At 31.3% G+C, this 22,764-nt stretch overlaps 1 protein-coding gene across 8 annotated transcripts in view; it reads right to left on the bottom strand.

Moving 5' to 3' along the window:
- Window positions 1–793: 793 nt before the first annotated feature.
- The window catches only part of LOC109546187 (ras-related and estrogen-regulated growth inhibitor), a 128,590-nt gene continuing 106,619 nt past the window's right edge, over window positions 794–22,764 (bottom strand). For 4 of the 8 annotated variants that reach the window (XM_048668150.1, XM_048668151.1, XM_019917047.2 and 1 more), the window contains 6 exons: window positions 22,380–22,516; window positions 15,219–15,422; window positions 12,262–12,363; window positions 6,510–6,693; window positions 6,320–6,461; window positions 2,920–3,632 (listed from right to left, as the gene is read on the bottom strand). In XM_048668150.1, the coding sequence (XP_048524107.1) occupies window positions 3,530–3,632; window positions 6,320–6,461; window positions 6,510–6,693; window positions 12,262–12,363; window positions 15,219–15,422; window positions 22,380–22,516 (872 nt within the window). In that variant the 3' untranslated portion in view covers window positions 2,920–3,529. Of the gene's footprint in view, window positions 950–1,137; window positions 1,195–1,426; window positions 1,484–2,781; window positions 2,879–2,919; window positions 3,633–4,696; window positions 6,198–6,269; window positions 6,462–6,509; window positions 6,694–12,261; window positions 12,364–15,218; window positions 15,423–22,379; window positions 22,517–22,764 lie in introns of those variants that run through there. The other 4 variants (XR_007281917.1, XR_007281918.1, XR_007281919.1 and 1 more) reach the window with 4 other exon arrangements.

The following is a 22,764-nucleotide window of genomic DNA, read 5'->3' as shown; positions in this document are numbered from 1 at the left end:
TAATAGAACGATAAAAGCACTTTGCATGCCTTTACTAAAATGTACTTTTGCTAATTTTTGTGTCTTGACTAAACTCTAATTTGCATCAGGAGAACAGAATACTGAAGGAGGTAGCACAAATCGCAACTAACGTAACGCTAGACTAAATTGTGTGTTTTGACTGAAAACCGGTTTGCATCAGGAGAACAGGATATCAAAGGAGGTGGCAAGAAGAAGTTACCATAAGCAAAAATAGACAATAATCGCAAATAACGGAACGCTAAAAGTACTTTGCATGCCTTTACTAAAATGTACTTTTGCTAATTTGTGTGTCTTGACTAAAATTTAATTTGCATCAGGAGAACAGAATATTGAAGGAGGTAGCAACAAGGAAAAATCAGGGCAATAAATCGACATTAATAGCAAAATTTTGTGCCTGGACGAAAATCTCACTTGGATCAGGAGAGCAGAATACTGGTGAAGGTAGCTACTAGGAAACCATAAGAAGAAATATACGCAAATCGCAACTAATGTAATGCTAGAACTAATTTGTGTTTTGACTGCAATCCGGTTTGCATCAGGAGAGCAGGATATCAAAGGAGGTAGCGAGAAGAAATTGCCAGAAACAAAAATAGACAGTAATCGCGACCAACGAAACGCTAAAACTGTTTGGTGAGGAACCCAACAAACGTGGAATTTGAATCTAGAAAATCCAGGAAATAAGCCAGAAAGATAATATCATTAGCCAAATGGACATTAGTCGAAAATAGTTACATTAACTCGCTGGGTTTTTACAGAATAATAAAAAACAATAAAAATTTAAATATATTTATTTTACTGGGCATATAATCACAATCAACTATTACTTGTATCTGTTAACAAATGCATTTTCTCTGCGCTTTCGTGGTCCTTCGCCGCACGATTGATTCCTTTTTTGTTGTAGAGATGATGTGGAGAACTCGACAACTAGCTAAAACAATATAACATTAATAAAATTGTAATTATATAATGAAACCTAACATTATCCGGACCCATTATTAGGCAAAATGAAAATTATTTTAAACGCATTTGTGCGTTATGCAGGGTGTTAATTTAGAAGAGTTTTTACCATGTATGATAAGAAAAAACCCTAAAATCAGATACCAAAGTGAAACCTACCAATAAAATGTTGATTTAAAATACACTCATCAATTGTGGCCAACGTGCACGGACAATCTGCAAAAAAATACAAATTATGTATTTAAAAAAAGCTAAACGAGCTACAACAATATAACATTAATAAAATTGTAATTGTATAATGAAACTTAACATTATTCGGACCCATTATTAGACAAAATGAAAATTATTTTAAACGTCTTTGTGCGTTATGCAGGGTTTTAATTTAGAAGAGTTTTTACCATGTATGAGAAGAAAAATCCCTAAAATCAGGTAACAAAGTGACACCTACCAATAAAATGTTGATTTAAAATACACTCATCAATTGTGGCCAACGTGTACGGACCATCTGCAAAAAAATACAAATTATGTATTTAAAAAAAGCTAATGGTAGTAAATTTGGTACGAAAAAAATCGCGTTTCCAAATAAAAATTGAATTATGAATATTGAAAAATTGATTAAAAACTTATCTTATCGTAAACTTTTTTTTCGTTTGCAAACTGATTTATCCGAAATTGAATTTAACAATACTTAAAAAGTGTTAATATCAAAATAAGTTTTGGAGCAGCCACTTTTGCTAGACATTTCGTGCATTTAAAGCGGCTCTCCCTTTCAACATTACTCTACACCTGAGAGGACAAGTTTTTTTAAATAAAAACCCTTTTTTTTAAGCTAGTTACTGCGAGTTACGTTTACCTTAATATTTTTACATTCTTAAACGTAATATGAATGTCCAAAAGTATTTTTTCCGTAACTATCACACTTTGTTCAGCCATCTTTCACTCAAAGATTGTACTACGTGTAAATTTCTAATCAATATAATGCATTTCTGTACTGAGAATCTGCAAGGAAAATCTGCTTCTGAAAACATTCATTTTCCTTAGTGTTGGAAACGTTTCCTGAACGTACTAATCGATAATGGAAAACATTCATGTTTTCCGAAAGATGACGCTCTACACACCAGAACTTACTTATAACCAGAGAACGACAATGTTAAAATTTAAGCAACAAATTTAATGTTAATAGACTTGAGTTTATAAACCGTTTCTGTAAACTTTCAGATTTATTTTTTTTTGCTGATTATGAAATTTTGTATACGGTCAATTCTGCAAGTTTTAGTTGTTACAAGTCCAAATTTAGAGCTATTATACATCAATTGAAAATTTCGGATATTTCCGATGGTGAACAACAATTATGGCGTAGAGCGGGTTTATGGAGAAATCGAAATAACGAGGAATAAAAAATCGAAAAGAAGTTTGTCGTTATAAATTTCAAACTAAAACCCCTTTGTAAACTTAAAAAGACATTTATTCCTTAAAATTGAAAGTGCATCAGGTTAATGTTTCCTGATTAATTTGATAAGTGTATAAAATGTTTGTTTCTATTCCTTCATATTAATCTACCATACAGAAATTGATCACTTTAAATTTTAATGACATTTTAGATGGCATGTTTTAGCAGGGAGTTGGCTATTAAACTGCATTAAACCCAAGAGCTCTAATGCAGAAATTAATATTTTAGATACTCTTTGCACAATACATGCACAATCAAAATTAGAAATTTGGGTTTATATTTAAATGTTATGGATTTTTCCTTGGTTGTTCTCTGAGGTTGCACATGTTTTCCAATAAGCTCTTTATCCTTACCTGTATCTAGGTATCCGACTAAAGATATTTGCACACACTGCATGGAGCGGAAAAGTAAATCGTTATTATTTTTCCCTGATTATCTGGGCTAATTTTCCTGAAAAATTCACTTCAAATAGATTAAATAATATTAGGATGTTATTATAAAATTGATATATTTGTACTCATACATTGTTATACGCCTTAAACATTGGTCTTAATTAATTAAATTACTTAATATGTACTTACTGGTATAAAAACGTATAGTATTTCCCCATTTTTAAAGTATGAAAGATTACAGGATATCTAATATTTGTAAAAGGTTTTGCCGATGTTAATCTGAAGAATTCAGAAATTTACTGACTGATATTACTAGCTCATTAGTACAATATTGCACATTTATGAGCTATTTGAAAGTATCCTGTTTTATTTAAATAATAGTATTTTACCACAATAGTGTTTCCTGGAAAAACCAACTTTCCCAGATTAATTCACATTTTTCTCATTTAATATTAACATTTTCACAAACATGTACATACATAGAGAAGAAGCTCCGAGACAAGTATAAATGCTTAACATTATTGATATTATCAGGACACAATACATTAAATGGTTCAACATGCAATTTGGTATTTTGATAATTTTCTTTAAGTTTTCATTTTACATTTTTTGCTTAATCTCCACAGTGATTACTGCACATCAAGATTTTTCAACTCTTTTACAAGCAAAGTTTAGGCCTATGAAAAAATAATGTATTCAAACATGGACTTTAATAACTAGCGTTGTTTCCTTTCATAGATATGCTCATCCTTCTGTCGGCATTGAAGAATGGAACTGTTTCGGCGGAATTCGCCGAACTGCTGGGTCGATACCTATAAAACCATAACATACTGATAGACTATTTTCAATTCGAAATGGCCCCATAATAAGATTATTACAACATTCATTATTCATTCAATACATTATGGATTTATTATATTCATAGAATCGTGGAAAATATAGCATTTCAAATTTATGTAGATACACGACACAATCAATTCGGATCACCGCTGTTAATGATAAATTATTCTAGCTTTTTAAGCAATCCCGAAATGGTTACAAACTTTCAGTTTGGGAAGATTAATTTATGGTTTATGTTGACACTAGTTAAACGATTTAAGCGAATCACCATTCGATGTAATTAAGTTTGTTTTTGCTTGCGTTCAAGATATATTAAACACTCATTTTGATTGCAATTTACAGCAGCACTCATTTCATATTATTTCTGGTATCATAAAATTAATGTGCAGCACTGACAATTGGTACAAATTTGAAAAGATTTATTCTAATTGCGACAACATATTAAGTTCGTGTTATGAATAATGTTTAATTATTAATTTTATTAGTGTCACTATAGCCAAGTTTAAATTTCAGCTGATTCTGTTTTGTTAAATCACCTTATTAAAATATTTAATTCTTCGGTCAATATGTTTAATATTCTTAACATAAAGATATTAATAACACAAGGTGTTAAGCGCATAATCAAAAAGGAACTGCAACGTTTTTGGGCTCAAAAGACCAAAATCTGACGTAACTTATTCTTATGTAAGAATCATATCTAAATGGAGCAACGAGTTCATCCGCTTTAGACAAGTGGTAAATTCTCAAGTATCTTGGTACAAAAACTATCAGAAATTTTATTTGGTTCTGGAATCAACACATTTTTTATCTTGGTGCATTAGTCTACATTTTTAGATTTTTATGCCGTTGTAAAATCCTACAACTTTTATATTTTTTCAAAAAATTTCAAAAAAGCCAAAAATAAAATTTCTTGCCATTTAACGATTGTAGACATTAACTCATTGTTCACATTCCGGAAACTTAAAATAAATGTTTTGCAATATTAGGAAATTGTTAAGATGGATTTTAATGGCACTTACGGCGGATGTGTAAGAACACATCATGTGTACGCTTCTTTTCATTAGAAGGCAGGAACGCAATTCGGACGAAAACGCTTCCAATGGATGACTGGCTTAAGACTTTCACCACATCGGTCTGATAATAATTATAAAACGCTTTACAATTGATTTATTGTAAAAAAAACGTTATCCTCTACCTCGAAATTTTCCGTTAATGTCTGAAATATTTAAATAGAAGGAAACAGAAAAAAGATCTTTGCACAAAAACGGTTAAGGCTGCAGGATAGCAAGAAGATGCCAAAAATATCAAAACATATCAATTCTCCGACTCAAAACAAATTAGTTAATTCCAGGAACCAAATAAAACGGTCTGGTAGTTTTTCTACCAAACCTCACAGATTCCTCACTTGGTCAATGCGGTTGAACTCGGTAGCTTCGTCAAAATATGAGTCTTACATAAAACAAATTCACAGCAAGTTTCATTAAAATATATCTTGACATTCTCGCTAAATTTCAAGAAGCATTATTTTAATAACTTTGAGATCAATAGCAAAGAAGCCGGAAGGATTATTTCTTAATAAAAATCAAATCAGATCTTTTAACCCAATAATGACGCACGGGCCTTTTGATGATGTTATGAAAGTATGAATCTTTTGGAACTTTTTCACTAACAACATTCAATTATCTTCGGACATAGAAAATGTCGTAAAAGGATGCCCATTGCTCACTTTATTCACAGTGAATACGCGGTGAAAGGAGGAATCCGTAGACCGTTGGAACAAACTGGTTTACTTGGACAATACGTAGACGCTTATTTTTTAGCGGCAATTTTTCTGGTAGTAAATTCATGAGTATGAAGGTAACCGCAAATAAATTGAACTGTGAAAGTCAACATTTTTTATTATGAGCAATTTTTATTTAAATTTCCATAGTTTAATTGTGTTGCAAAAAAGAGAAATTTTGGAAATGGTAGTAGTATTTTGGCCTTGCAGCAAAACTTTAAACAAGCTTTGCTTCTCTGCTATTTCTGCATAATTCATAAGTAAAGAATATGTCCTAGTTTTAGTCATACCTTTATTTAGTTCATCTTGAGATTATTAGAAAAACCTTCTGATTCAGATCAACCAGATCAAGAATGACTTCTGCTATAGAGCAAACAGGCTTGCACGAAGCAGGCACGTACAAAGAACCCTTGTCCATTCAGCAATCAAGCTGGCCAACAGCCAATAATCAAAGATGAGAGTTTCAGCGATTTTCCAACACCCATACTGAATTTTAAAATGATTTTTTTCAATTCCACGCCTCTCGTCAATACGGCTTATTCCTGACTATGTGCTCGCCCTCCTTTACATCTAGTTAACTAAATTTGGCCCATTTTATTTCTGCCATTAACAATGCGTGTAATTTTTCGGGTTATTCACTATCTACTTAAATGTAGGACTTCCTTCGATGTATCTTATAACTTTTTACATGGAGCTTTAAAGTATCTTTCATAGTTTCAGACAGTTGTCTTTCAGCTGGTTTAACTTGCTCTTACGTCTATGCAGTTAAAACATATTTTCAAATAAAAAAAAAAGTACCATTGATAGGTAAAAAATATTAATAATTTACCAGCACCAGATCGTAGACGATTTTCCAGCAAAAAATAGTTTTGTCTTTACCTCCATTTCCAGGGCTTATGTTGAAGATGTCCATCGGTAGAAGCCCGTGCTCTGAACGGTAGCGACTCACTAGGGCTGGCTGTAATTTGAAGAGCTTGCGATTCGTCTTCTTCCTCCAATTCAACTTCTGTCCATCTGCGGCCTAGTGATATCCGGGTTAGGTTTAATCGATTTTTTTCTAAATTTATACCTAAAATCCCTGTTGTTCGTCCATTATACGGCGTCAGACTACTGGGAGAAACAACACTGGAACACAAAATTCGAGCACACTCTGGACTTTCCGGGTCTTTGTCACTACAGGAACGTCTCAGTTTGCTGGGGTTTTTATTCATCACTCTCCAGAATCGGCAAGTATCTCGAAATACATTCATTACCTGAAAATAAATAAAACACATTATAAGAGACAATTTAAAAGTGTAATCATTAGGTAAATGAGTTTATATTTGACGGTTTCTTGTGTAGTACAGGCTTTAGTTTGACGGAAAAGCGACTGAAGAAATATTATACACCAATTTATATATCCGAAAAGACATCAGAAGCTAGAGAAGCAAACTTAACAGAAGTTAAATCTAATTTTAACAGATAATTAAGAAATTTCTCATTATTTGTAGACCAACGCCAATTATTGTTGATTAAAAATACACTAAAATGTGTAACGTCTGGAACAAGAGAAAAAAATTATAAAATTTAAAATAAAAACTGTAGTTGTGCTAAAAAATATTACTACTATTATGAAGTAGGAAAATATATAAAAAGGGCGCAGCCACCAAACGTGACAATTAATTAAAATTCAATTTTGTTCAATAGGATCCTGCTATTTTATGCTTCCTAAATGCAGAACCAACAAAAGATGCATTACTTTAAATCTAATTGTATTCAGCAAAATTTGTATTTTTAGTTCCATCGCCCTTAAAAAAGCCGAATTTAAATAGCTGAATTTACTTTCTGGAAGAAAAATATTGCCTGCTATAGTGGGAATATTTGGCTTCCACGTCTAACTGTATTTACATTGATAATGGTCTATTTTTGACTTATCCGAGACGAGACTTAAACTCATCGAGACTCGGTCATAAAACTTATCAAAATACACGAAATGTGGCTCATTGAATTTTAAATTTAGGAAACCAATTTGTGCAATCTGCGTAAATCAGATTTGATTTTACTTTATTAAAACATACCTATATTCGAACTCTTTGCAAAGTTTTAGATGTAATAATAATTGTCCAATTTTGCTTGATGAAATTCCGGTTTGATCAATTAAGCATATCGGTAAATTTTTTCGGGAAGAAATTAATGAACGGCTCTCGACATTCTGTCCATTTGCAGACTGCAGAAAATTTAATATTCTAGTGCACTTATGTCGACCACTCGGATCCACTTCGCATCGGATTATTTGCAGTTCCACTTTAGCTCGATAGCAGATCCAGAAGCCCAATAAATTTCACTATCAGAAATTTCAGTTTTCAGGCTTCTTTCTTGAGACGTCGGAAATATGAAATAGGTTTTATTTGTATCCATTATCCATTAAAGCCACAGAACTGGTGACGATAAGTGTATAATATCGCATATATTGCCACTGTTAGTTCGCACATGTTATATTAGGCTTCAATTTTAGATTCATGGATTTAAATCTGAATAGAGGCAGTTCGTTTTGTCATAGAAAAGATTTGTTTACACTGGCAAGTTTAAATTTATTTAGCTCGTACCAGATAAGTTTAACAGAAAAATGTATGCAAGGCTGTAGAACTTGGATCTTGATAACAGCTATACTGCACACGTTCGGAAACAGCATTATGGAGTCAAACATGTATTAAGCGAAAATGCTTTGCAAACAAAATTTATATTTTGTAATATACAGGGAGTCTTACTAGGCTCCGCGAGTTAGAATAATAAAAAACGGCAAAGTTTTTGCAAAAGAAAAAAAACAATTGTCCGCAAGAGATCCGCCAAGAGAAATAAATTAAAAATATTCTTGGTGGTTTCAATGCGACTGCTACAGGTGTGGTACAGTTATTATATAATACTTCAGAATTACAATTCTTTGATAAAATTGATACGCTATCGCAATATTTTAATCATTGCATTCAGAAATTTATTTTTTGTCGGCTTGTTCAGCAATATCTTCTTCATTTTGCAGTCCTTCTAATTATAAATTATCTACACTTGTTGGGATAACTGGGACAACGCTTTTTTGGGTCTAGGGTCTAACCTTACTATTGCACATGCAAGAAAATATTACTACTATTGACTAAACTGACGCAAAAGTAACAAAAATATTTTTCCTCTTATAAAACTTCAATAGTTTTGTTCAACTTAACCAACTTAACCACTACTTAGTAAAATAAGCAAATTTTTAAATGGCTCTCAATGTAGCACTTAAGATTTTTGTACTTTTGTTGAGATAAAGAGCAGTAAACATTTGAATAGATAAGATATAGTTTAAGTTATTTTACAGATTGTAAAATGTAATACATATATATTATTGTTCTCGTTGCTAAAACGCAGTTAAAACATTTGCAGCTTTGCTTCTTAGGCGATTTGCTGCTATTCTTCTATTGGCCTCTATTGGTAAATTATTTATTTAAATCGTCAAATGTACTTTACGCCCAGACGATAAGAACGTTCTTCCGATGTGATAAATTTTAATATGCTACCGACATATACAGCCATCTCAACCAAAGATCAATATACCCTTGAATTTTCAGATTTAACTCTGGAAAATTTGACTTAAGCACCGATGTGGGATGAAGTGAATGTGGAGTGAACGCCTGTAACTAGCTTAAATTTCCTGTTAACTTGAACCCAAGTCCGCACTAAAGCTTCGAATTAGTTAACATAATAGTTCAAATTGTTATCTTCCATTACAAGTATATAGATATTGATTTATTAGAAGCACAGAATCTCAATTCTGTTTGCAAATGCTTTTGCAAATGACTGCACCAGTAGTAAATCCATGGATACTTTTTATTGTAACTTATTTTTCAATTATTTATTGTTTGTCAAGCCTTCTAATTTCTAGCCCTCCCGCAGAAAGTTATATATTTATTCCAGATAATAATATCAAACACGTTTAAAGTTTGATTTTCTAAAATTTACCGATTCGAGTTTCGGAAAGAATATGAAATGTTGCCAGCTTTTCTTTCAACCAGATTAAAATATTATAAATATTTGAAAGATGCTTTTCCACTTTTAGTAAACGGTCCTTACTAATGAATATTTAAAATAGTTAATATTGCTTTTAATTCATTGTTTTAAAGTGCTTCACCATTTAAAGCACATAATTTTTAAGTTGTATTTCAGGCAATATTAATCACACTAGAAAAATAAGAAGGAAGTTTCTTATACTTTTTCATTTTTCAATATATATTTATAAATATTTTAAATTATGTTAACTTGACTTATTTGCAGTTGCATACAAGAGAATTAAATCTAACAACTATTAATAAAAGTTAATAAAGTAAGCACGAAAGAGGTGGTCTTGAATTATTATTCATATTATTATGTTTATCAATTGACTTTTTCTGAAAGTAGTTTCAATTAGCCCAATCGCGTGATCTTCTACTCTTTGCCTGTATACCCCTAATAAATTACTACAATTTGCCAATATAGACACCCCTAATAAATCAGTACAATGTGCCAATATTGACCCCACTTAAAAAACATATTTCAACAGTTAAGCATACTTTGTAAGTTTAAGAACCATTAAAGTGAAAACATAAAGAAGTTAATTAAATTTATCAAGTATAGTTTAACGAAACAGTGACATGAAAAGTTTAGTTTTCCAATGTACGCCTTATTAGTCAGCAGTCAGCACGCTTCCAACTTCCAAAGAAAAGTAGCAGAAACGAGCATTCCATTGCTAAAGTATGTAGATTGGATAAAAATCAATTTAAAATATCCACTTAATAAATATAGCAAATACAAATTTCTTCTCACTCGCCAAGAAATTATAATTTCGCCTTTCGCGTCGGAAAGAAATTTGTTCAAATTCAATTTACCTACTGTTAAATTAGAGTCAAGTTGATGAACATTTCCAAATAAATGACAACTTGCTTGAATTTAAACTATTAAAAGAAGATAAATAGATTTGCAATTTAACTTGTGATGAAGTCCGTTAAAATGCAGCTTAATGCATCATTTCCTGTAGTTTCATCAGCAGGAAACGCGACAATCAAATTAATCAGAGCGCTTTTCAAATTAAATTTAAATTTGCTTAAATATAATATAGAGTGATAAATGCAAAATATCTGTCATATTTAATACTTCTGCTTGAAATGCTTTTAATATTGGCCTGCTCAAGTTCCACTGTCATTCTCGATTTAATGCAGACGAATGGTTGCCTACAAAAACATGTTTAAAGTAGTTTTATAGTGCATTAAAGTGCAGTTGAATATTTTTATTTCAAATTTATCTTTGAAATTATAATTTTGTTTTTCTCTAAACGTATGTTGCATTATTTTTTACATTACTCTTTTACCGCATTATAATCGCATTTACGTATTTTAAGATTCAGCCCTATTTTAGCTGACGTAAAAATCCGGGCCCATCCTTTGATATTTCATATTTCCTATAAGTTATCTTATAAATCAAACGAGTCCTTTTATAGAGAAGTACTTGCTGACCCGGCAAACGTTGTATTGCCATATAAATTTTTCCTAGGGTTTTTTTTCATCTCGAGTGGGCGGTTTGGCCACTTGAGATTTAAAAAAAAATGTATTTTAAATTTATTGAATCAGCACCCATATCACTTAGGGGTATAAAAAATAGATAACAACCTATTCTCAGACCTACTGAATATACATACAAAATTTCATCAAAATTGGTCAAGCCGTTTCGGAGGAGTATGGTAACTAAAACTGTGATACGAGAATTTTATATATATAGAATAATAGATAACTATCTGTTGTAGTCATAAAGGAGAAAGCTTAGATAAAGAAGTTTACGTTATCCTTATAATGGAGTTTCCACATAATCATGGCTGAAATAATCCACTTCTCAGCTCCAGTTTAAAGCCGGATTGATGCAAAAACTGTTTATACAAAGCGCGACGATATATTATGTAGACATGTTTCCGATAAGTAAGCAATATCATAAGAGTACGGTATTAGACCAAATTATATAGAGTTGAAACAGCATGAATATGAAAGCAAATGATAGAAAAATGTTTTCTGTAAATACTTTATTGAATGCTCATTCATTATAAAGGATTCACAGTTCTACAGATGATCCACCCTTTACGCCTGCGTTTGTAATTTAAAAAGCATTAAAAAAATAACAGGAAATTTATTTAAACCCAATATATATTTCCGGATATTCTTACGTGTTTAAAAGAAATCGAATTGAACAAAAATATACAGCATGAGAATGGTACGATGGTATTTTGTTGAAACTCGCTGTGAATTTGTTCTTATGTAAACTCATATTTTGATGAAACAAACGAGTTAAATCCGTTTTGGACTAGTGCTGAATTATTGAGTGCCGTGGTACGAACACTACCAGAACTTTTTATTTGGTGAATGGAAGCAACTAATTTTTTTTCTTGATGCACTAATCATTTATTCACAATTTTGTGCTCTTTGTAAAATCTTGCAGCATTCATAGTTTTTGCGTAAAACAATATTATATTTTCTGAATTCAGTCATTAACATTTAACACAGCATTGTGAGACATCAGACACAACATTTAAAGTAAATTAAACAGTGTAGAAATAATTGAGGTTTAAATGATCTGAAATCTCCATCAGGCGTAAATAATTGCACATTCTCCCCAATATATTATTGCCGTAGTGCTGAATTAGAAATCTGATGCTCGAATTCAGCCACTTTACCCTTAGAATAATTTCCTTTCATGTAGTGACGCCCGACCAATGTAATTCCCAATTCACTACCCGAAATTGAAATCATACCAAATAAGCCATCCGATTAATATTTAAATTTGCCTACCTGGTCAATGCTTTCCCTAACAGAGATTTCATGGAAACATACACAGCCAATTTCCTTACTTCGCTTCTGGCCATCTTCAAGTGATACCATTCGTTCCTCTATCTGAAACATTAGAAAATGAAGCATATTGATATAATTCTTTAACGATAAATGATTTACGTATTAAAAATAATGGCGAAATTTAATTCTGCTCTGACTCGCGGTTTGAAAACATCAGAAGAAAAAGGTGCGGGAACGATTTTTCATCAGCTCTATTAAGTGCATAAAAGAGCATTTTTCAAACTTCATTGATAACAAAAAACGAGACGCGCGAAACCGTTAAAATTTGAGAATACTTAAAAATCAAATATGTCTATTATTTTACAAATACTTGAATATGTCCTTGCACTAAACAAAATATAAGATATTCGTTCATAAAAATTTCCTGCATAAGACACGCGTTTTCAAATGAAAGAGATATGCCTATTAATGTCGATTAATACAAACAGTTATTTCTACTTAGAATAACCAAATACAGCGCAGAGGGAATAGTTCGTATTTTCAGTGTACAAAAAAAAACGGCCAAGAAAGTTTATTTTATAAGCTTAACTTTATGTAGGGTCCCGAAAAATTCTCCTGGAATATAGAATTAGAAACACGTGTGGACCGTAACATACAATACGAAGAGGAAATTTCAGACCTGATTATCTTTCCATGTTCTTTCGGTTCTTTTATTTGAAAGTTCAAAAAATCGGACTCGTAGTGAATCCATAGTCCATCAGTTACAACTGTATTTTATAAACCTATGATCTAAATAAATAAAATAACAAAAACTTCAATATATTTAGTTATTTTTATATTCATGTTGATTCTTAATTAGAAAGTGTATTCTGCTCACTGAATTTTCAATATAGCGAATTTCTATATTTACTTCCATCAAATTGGAAGTTGAATTTTACTCACACTCGATGGATCTTTATATTTCCTTTTGGTCTCAATTTACAGGTAAACTCTGCTTTATTTAGACTGGTTTCCATATTTGATTTGACTTCTTTGTATTAGATAACTTTGGCAACCAATTTGTCGATGTCAACTATTTCAATAATTGATTTAATCACATAATACATTATGAATCAGAGCGTATTTGTCTGAAGCTCGTTTACGGAAAATTTTTAAACAGAAGTTTTAAACCCAAGTTGAGGTAACGCTTATTGCTTAAGTTAGAAAATTATGTTTTCCACCTTAAAAGCGTACAAAAACACTCAGTTCCAAAAAAAACTGCGAACCAGAAGCATGTTGAATTATCTCGCTTGCATTTTTCATGCTTGAGACATATTAATTCGTTATTTTCCTTCCAACATAATAAAGAAAACAACGAATCATGTTTTTTCCCGTTTTAGTTCAAACCGAAATAAAAAAATCCTTTTAAAAATGTGCCTCCTTGTTAAGATTTTCTTTTCTCGATCATTGTTTTATCTAAAAAGTTCATAAACTTGCATGCTGGGACTTAATTATTTTTTTAGGATAAGACAAATCTAAGAAACAGATATTTACTAAAAGGCGCAGTTTCGAAAGGATTCTCTTTGGCTTCAAATGAAACGGTAATGCATAGAACTGTGTCTATAAACATTGTAGTCCATCTATTTATTGCTAAATGAAATTAACTGTATTTTAATTCAATGATAATATATCGAGCAAATTCTGCTACAATTTTTTTTAGAATTTGATGGAATTTAAATTATTATTGGAGCTAGTTATTAATAAACGATGATTATTCAAATTTATTTATAGTTTACAAACACAAATTCAAATTACATTCCCTGGATTACACCACCGGCAATAACTATAGTTACAAATATAATTTTTCAAAATTGTATTAATATTTGTTTTTTATTTTTCATTGATTTTTGTGTTGTTCTGAATAAATTTTCTTTATTATAATTCAGAGCTCTTTTACCGAAAAATGAGCTAATGAACATCAGCCCAAATGTAAGTACATATTATTAGTATTGGGATAATAAACTAACAAACTTAATTAAGTTTATGCACGAGTGAAGTAAAATTCACTGTTCTTGAAACAACGCTTTTCCCAGGTAAAGCATTTTAGCGAAGCAGTTTAGATCGTTTTTCATAACGTTTGCAAGTTTATCATGTGTGTGATTATTTTTCGAATTAATTTAATTTGATTTGCTTCTAGCCTTTCCGTTGAAAGGAATATTTTAAGCAGAGCTAATTAAAATCGTATAACTTTGTGGAGATAATCACTTACGTGATAATTTTTGTTGCCTACTAAAAGTACTGGTACACCTATAGGGGCGAAACTTTTTTTGAAACTATTATTCATACCAATTTTCAAATGGAATAAAGTGTAGTTTACTTAAATGACAATATATTAAGCATATTAAGCAACACTTTTTTTAGAATTTGATCGAATGTGAATATAATGAAGGTAATTATTAACAATTGATGATTATTCAAATGTTCTTTATGGTTTAAAAACCAAATGCAAATTAAATTACGTTAACTATTACGCCGGAAATAATTATAACCAGAAACGTATAATACAAAAATTTATTAATAATTTTATTTTATTTTGCATCGTTTTTGTATTCGTCCGAATACATTTTCGTTGCGATAACTGCGAGGTCTCTTACAGACAACTGAGCTAATGGTTCTCAGTTCAAATAAATAAGTGCACATTATTAATATCTAGACACTAAACCAACAGACTTAGTTAACTTTACGCACGAGTGAAATAAAATTCAGTATTCTGGAGTAACTCTTTTCCCAGGCTTTATGTAAAGCAATTTATACAAAAAAGTTTTAATCATTTTTAATATCGTTTGCAAGTTTATCGTGTATATAACATTTGCATTTCATTCCTCTTTGAAAGTTACAATTCTCTTTGAAAAGCATCCCTTTGAAACCCAGTTAAAATCTAATTGAAGGCGTACACTTTTTACGGAATATTCACTTACTTGGTCATTTTTGTTGCCTACTAAAAGTACTGGCACATCTATAGGGTCTTTGGTGCTTCCCAGTCGTTTTTTTCGTTTGTTGTAGTTTATTAAGAATTTCAGTCGATAGCATTCGTCAAAGGAGCATTTATCGGTAACGGAATACATGAGAATGAAGGCTTCAGCCCAGCGAATGTTTGCTTCGAGGCCTATAAATTCGGTTTCCTGAAATAAAAAAAGCAATATTTAAATTGGTAAAACGAATACAATTGGGTAGATATAGTGGATTTTTTTAAAATACTATAAAATATCTCAATTAAGAAATTGAATTGTAGGTTCTTTCAGTGACTGAAATGGAACTAGTGCTTTTAGAAAATCGGCAATAATTTCGTCTCATTTAAGTATGTTAATCTATTGAAATCGTAATTGACGAATTAGCAAAATGTAGGTTAATGATTATTGCTGGCAATCGAATTAAATGCTTTGTGTTTTATCATTACATGTATTGAGTAATACCAATATTTAATTATACTTAATTAATAATTGGTACATGTGATGTTGGCCATTTATCAACTGTACCTCGTAGGAATGTACATTTTCGGTTTTTTATCATACATTAATTTTAGTAAATGAACAAACACAATTAATAATTACGACAACCGCCAGGCAGTCCACTCTACTGCGAGCACAATCACTAATAACTTTGTGTTATTAACGAGTCCTCATAGATAAAGAATTGATACAGTTTTAGAAATACATATGATAGATTGACGGTGGTGTCCGATTGCTGTTTATTTGTCTAGGCTATTCTAAATATAGGTATAAGAGATAAATTTGTTGTTTAATCCACTAAGTTTCGCAACCTTTAGAAAGAGCTGGGTTGGTCATTGTTGCCAAAGACACGGCTTGAAGCACACCATACGGACTCATCTTAATTAACTAATGATGGACATTCCGAGTTATTTAATTGTTTAATTTGCACTTATTCAGCAAAGTTTTGTTTGGCGTAAGTAGAAGTAAGTAAATGAACAACGCTTCAGCAGTTTTTTCAAAATTTCCCGTACAAGATGCGATCATCTCGGGTATTTCTCGATCTCAAAGTGTGGTATAAGCAGGAGCAAGAAGAGCGACCGGTAATTGGCCTATGGATTAATATTTAAGTATTTTTCGGAAGTATAATTGATTTTCCATACGAGGCCTAAGTTCTATCAATCGGGCTGAGTGGCATTTAGTGTAATTTTTTTTGGTATGTTTAATGCAATTTTAAAATGCTCCAAAAGGACAGGTGATCATGTTTTATTCCGGAGTTAAGTGTCGGTGTTTTACGGTTAACGTTTACGAAACGAACACTTGCAGTTAAGCTGCAAAAGTTTCAAATTTTCTTTTATTTTCTGCAGCCAAACTTAAACTACCGTTTATACATAACTTATTAAAACTACATAATTTAGAAATGCATTAATTGACGAGGCATTTTAATTGCTGCACGATTCGTTTGTCAGGTCGAATGTTCTAGAACCATTTTCTACATCCTGCTCTTCTAACACGTTCCCATCGTTTTACGCAAAATCGTGAAAAGGATCAAACATCATTTTCTGAACACGGCCAAATTTGACCAGCACGATTTCAATTTGACAAAAAAATAAATTTGTGAAATATATAAATAATCAGAAAGTTCAAAAAATAAGATCATGTTTAGAGGAGTGTTACTCTAGAAGAAGGGTGTTAGCTTTCAGCAAATTAACATTTAACCGAGATAAAGGGGCTCAAATATATGGGCTACATCTGCGAAGGTCTTAATTAGTTGGTGAAGAGAAAGTTTGCAACTTAAGCACCGTTATAAGTAGGAAAATTACGGTCTCGGCAAATTAATTAACACGTTTGCGAAAAAATGTAGCAAAGCTGACTCTTTATATTTATCCCTGGACCTGCTTGCTATGTTTTCCGCTTAATTTACATAATTTTAGTTGGTTTCCCTAAATTAAATAAAAATGCGTTCCACTTGAGAGCTTTTTATTATAATAATAAGCCACGGCTGCAAGATCGCTGAAAGAGTTACGGTGTTCTGATGTTGTTATTTAAAAGTCATTATTTTTTAAATCACTCTACCGAAAAGTGAATCGTTCGGCAACTGAATAAATTAGTATACCTATTATTTGCAAACAGTTTTATGAAGTGACGATTAAGTGTTTACGATTGGACGTATAAAAGCATTGCAAAGGACTTGAATTTTTCAAATAGCAGGACAACTTTATCCAACCATTTACATTCGTCGAAAGAACTTACTCCAAATAATCAATTAAAATAAAAAACCTAACTCTAATTAAGAATGTGTCAAGAAATCGGACATGTTCCGTTGTTAGTGCCACAAAAAATTGAATATACTTACTGCATTTATCAGGCAAAAAATAAAAAATTTACATTTTTTAACCAGACTTTTCCATAAAATCACGACACTTAAAAATTTTATCTTCTCAAGCAGTCGCTTCAGGTAAGTACATATATCAAAATAAATTAGATTATGTGGAGAAACTATCAAATACATTTTTTTAATCTCATCATATTTTTTTAGCAAACAGTACACATGTTTTGCGAAACAGTACCATTAGAAAATACAGATAGAAACGTTGTGAAATGTTTAGGTCACTTAATTGTATAGTCGCACAGCGCTTATGTTATAAATATAAATTTACCCTTTTTACCATAAATGTGAATTTTGCCCGACATTCGGAAAGGCGTTTTAAATATTGTCACCGACACTGGCCAAATAAGATACATATTTTTCTATGGAAGATTGCAATTTCATACAAAACGGCATATTTTACTTGGGCCCGCATGAGTAGGGTTTGACTTTTATACCAGCTCATACCTTATGCCTTTTTAAATTTCGAAACCCCCTTTTTCTTCAACGGTACGTGTTTAGGTTCGAAAATTAAATCCCACGTGTAGTAAATAATTCTACGTGTAAAAACTATGAGTTCGGATATAATTAAATTAAAATACAGAGCGATTCACTAGCAATGAGAAATCCAGAAACTGAATGCGAAAGTTGATCTTTTCCGAAATCCAAAACCCTAATTTTAATTCGTTTTTTTGATATTTTTCTGAAAATATCTGGGCATATCAAGAAAAGAATTGCCAATAACACGGCCCTTATTATTAAGTAATTGATTTCATGTTGGAAGTGTCTTGCTTTCACAACATGGAAATCCACCGAGTCCTACAAATAAGTCCATCGTCAATTATCGACAAACAAGACTTTTGTCATTTTGCAGAAATTCCAAACTGATTGTTGCAGTATTAAGACTTTGTATGTACTTTCCTGACTGTGTTTCAATTCCAAAATTAAAATCAAATCCTGGGTTCTTCAGTCATTTATTGTTCATTTATCAATTTAAAAAGACGTTTCGGTGTTTTCCACCATCATCAGTTTTAATGTGTAGCGTTGTTGCTACTTTTAGTAGTAACAACAAAGTAGCAACAACGCTACACATTAAAACTGATGATGATGGAAAACACCGAAACGTTTTTTTAAATTGATAAATGAACAATAAATGACTGAAGAACCCAGGATTTGATTTTAATTTTAGTATTAAGACTACTTTATCGGTACTTGTAGCTGGATGTTCAGTACCTACCTCTTACAATTATTTTTTCTTTCTGCTCATTAGGAATGTTTTCTGGGGCGCCATTATTACTTTTCGGAGAGAAAGATCACGTTTTAGTCTAAGCAATTGTGCAGATTTTTAAAATTTAGTCACTGTTTGTGATTGTGTGATGAATGTGATTGTCACACAATATTCAAAGCATTTACTTAATTTCATACACTGAGTATTTATTTACCTGCTTCTACAGAGGAAAATATTATATTTTATTTATGAGAAAAAGCGTTAGATACTAGCGCAAGCGGATTTGAGTAGCTTCTAATGTTTGCATTTTATTTAAGACCAACGCTTGTTAAACCCGTTTCTGAAAAACCCGACCATAATATTGATATGAAGCAAGAATATCTCCTAAGTTTATTTGTGTAAAAAGTTACTTCTCTTAGGTATTGAACTAAAGTTGATATAGACTGAACAAGCTGAAAATATATTAATCTAGATATTCACAAAACTGGTCGCAAGTAGCGCTTTCTAAAACAAATTTAACATTTTATTGGTGATTTAAAAAGCAACGTTTCTCACCCAGAAAGCCTCAGAATAATGACAAAAAAACAAAACAAAAATACTACTTTAACATCCTAATTTCCGACACTGCCAACTGCCAAAATAAGCGCTGACAATTTCATAATAGAATTTACACAAAATTCTATGGACCTCTTTTTCTTTGGAACCTGTATAAAATGCATCCGGAGTTACCAAGTGAAATTAAATAGTATGTTCAACTTTTTAAGTAGAATAGATCACGATGATCAAGGCGTTTTCTATCATTCCTTCTCAATCAATTGAAAAGCTATTCAGAAAGGAAAGGACATTTTTTTATATTTCTGGCAAATATTTCAGACAAAGTAATCTCAATCAAAAACGCTACGTAATATGTAGGTTATACATATTTGTGATTATTGGCAAAGACTCCCATTGACTGGAAAATTAGTACTAGTGCATATTGGAAAAATATTCCATTGAGGAAACAGTATACTATATAAAAAAAAATCGAAGTACGCAATTCAATTAAATTGTGCTTTTCTAATTTAAAACTTAAAGCTGATGCACTTTGAACCCGTGTTACTACTTCCTGATTAATTTAAGTAATTCCCAAAAGAGTTAAATCTAAACGACTTGCAAATTTTAAGTAAATAACGAAAATTGTTCGAAACCAATCAACTAAACAGATTATAAACTAGAGAACAGTTATTCATATGCATTATAGCAGTATTATCTTTAAAATTTTGTAGATTTTTTAACCGATTTTAACCCTTAGTAGATTAAACGTTTATCGATTATTCACCGCAGAAAATTATTTGCCTGTTGAATATTATTTTTTTATATAAATTGCCAACAAGTACCTGGTTTACATAAAAACAATGTAGATATAAATCAAGCGTGAGACCATGTCAAAACTGAAAGAAACTTTCTTAGCTCTGTGACAGCAAAATTACTTTGGAGCAAATAAAAGAGAACTTATGTACCTAATTTTCTTGAAACTAATACAAAAAGAAATAGTGGACATATTGCAGCCGTTATGTTTCAAGGGAGCAAAAAATAATAGCAAAAAATCCTTTAAAGAGTTATAAGAGCTATGATTGAAGCATTGAAACAACGATTTTAAAGCTTGGAGAAACAAAAAAAGTTTTACTTAATTTAAAAGTTATGAGAAGCACCTTAAAGCAGCGTTTATTAAAGCTCATATAAATCCCTGGAGGGACATTTTACTGCTTTAAATTGTTACAATGTTTAAGGTGACCTACATTCAGCTTGTAGCCAGACATTTGAAAATATGAAACAATTTTAACGGGGGCAGCGTGAAAAATTACTGCGTTTTGTTTCGACGTTTCAATGGTGCATTTTACTGAATGGTACTACACATAATGAAATATTTTCTCGCCACGGCATACAAGTCATACAAATTAAAACTAAAAATAATTCTTTAATTATCCCAATATATCACAACACAATAGCTTTTCTTGTGAAAGAGATGAAGTGAGAATAATTGAGAGTTCTCTTATTTGGCAAAACGGATTCAGAATAATTTACGCTTTAGTATAGAAGAATGCCAACGAATTATTTTGTTCAGCCGAAGACGTACATGAAAAGTGGACACACTAAACATGTAACAAATCCAAAAGCAAATTACAAATGTTTAAAAAGCAAACACTGTATAGCTTGTAATTTAGTTAATTATTATACATTTGATGGTGTTTTATATCAACAAAAAAAGTAAAACTTATGGTTTTTCCGACATTTGTCATTTCATAGTGTAAAGGCAAGTAACCATTTTTATCGTCGTAGTTCCCAACATTTATTTTCAACTTTGAAATCAAAAGTATCTTGAAAGCACTAAAAGATGCAGTTTCGTTGGATCATCAAAATTAGGATTTCATATTCATGGCCGTATAATATACATAAATCAGTTGCAAGGTCGTAATTTGCTAAATTCAAATAGGGCGCACTGTTATAAATATCCATAAAAGTAAAATAAAATTTACTCAATAACGTACCATTAAGGTTTCTAATAAATAATACAGTAGTTTTATTCCTAGACATGCTGTTAAATTTTATCAATAAGAACAAAATATTTTAAATAATTTGCTGTTTAAAATAACTGAAGATCGATTTTCTATAAATTAATAAGTTAAACTATTAAAATCCTGTAGCCGATTTCAAGATATTTATGGACGTTTCTTTAAATAGGTGTTTTTTGCATATGCCGGACCGATAGAAACGCGTCTCAATACTTTTCTGTGATTTTAATAGCCGCCTGCTATAACACCTGCAATTGCTAATTCCATTTTGAAAAATGTTTTCAAAATATAATTACAAAAAGCTAATAGATGTTACTAGTGTATGGACATGTCAACTAAATCATGCGTTAATGCGTAAAATCAAACGACTTTTATTTTGAATTCCTGTTACAAGTTTTGTAGAATATTCGTTATAAGTTATACAGCTACCTATAATATTTTTAAAGGAACTAATAAGATTTTACTTCTGCATTTGTCATAAAACATAAAGTGTTCTTTGTAAATTTGCAAGTTATCGCCAGTTGCTGCATGAAATTACATGGTAAACTGCATTTATTAGTAGCATTAAAATGCAATAATTCAAAACACTCCGTGAAAAATGAGGTGATAACAAATTCCTCATTAAAAGAAAATTTTTAATGCAATTTGAAAACAATAGGTTCCGAGTTTGTTAGCTTTTACAAAACTTCTACAATCAGCATACATTGTTTAATCTTATAATTGTTGTCAGAAGGCTAGAGAAGTAGCCTTAATCAAACTATTACCTAAGCGAGACTTTCTTCAAAAGTTATACATCAAGGGAAATATGCGCTAATTATTTGACTAATTATCCATGAAAAGAAAATTAATTTACTGCCGGAACTATAAATTCGTTACTCTAATCAGCTGAGAATAAATTTACAGAGCCAAAATTTTACTTTTCAGTTGAGCTCTAGTTGCCCAGCTTTCGCGCTAAAACTCGGAAACAAACTTGGAAAAAAAGTAGTAAAAAACACAGTGCTTACTGCTGTTTGTCCTGCGGTGTCCAAAATTTCGAAGTATACCATGTCGTTGTCGATAACAGTATGGAAACTGTAGTTTTTTTCGAGTGTCGGATCGTATTCTCCAATGAATCGTCTGGTAATAAACCGCACAACCAATGCTGAAACAAATCGAAAATCAATATATCTCATGTAGTTTGCTGCTAGCTGATGATGTCGGTTTTGCAAATAGACAAAACATGGCCTTGTTGGCCATGTTTGAGTTGCTTGCACAAAGTCGTCAAATTTACAAGAGCTATATACTTTTCCTGCCTCCCAGATCATCTCCCGTTCTCCACTTCAATCCAATTGGCGTTGTAATAATCTCAAAGCTGATATAATATCGAAATCTATTAAATATTCAACAATT

This window comes from Dendroctonus ponderosae, unplaced genomic scaffold, assembly GCF_020466585.1.
Source record: "Dendroctonus ponderosae isolate FM_Combo_2020 unplaced genomic scaffold, Dpon_F_20191213v2 Dpon_F_20191213_7, whole genome shotgun sequence".
Lineage (NCBI taxonomy): Eukaryota > Metazoa > Arthropoda > Insecta > Coleoptera > Curculionidae > Dendroctonus > Dendroctonus ponderosae.
This window is presented reverse-complemented; position numbering and strand designations above follow the sequence as displayed.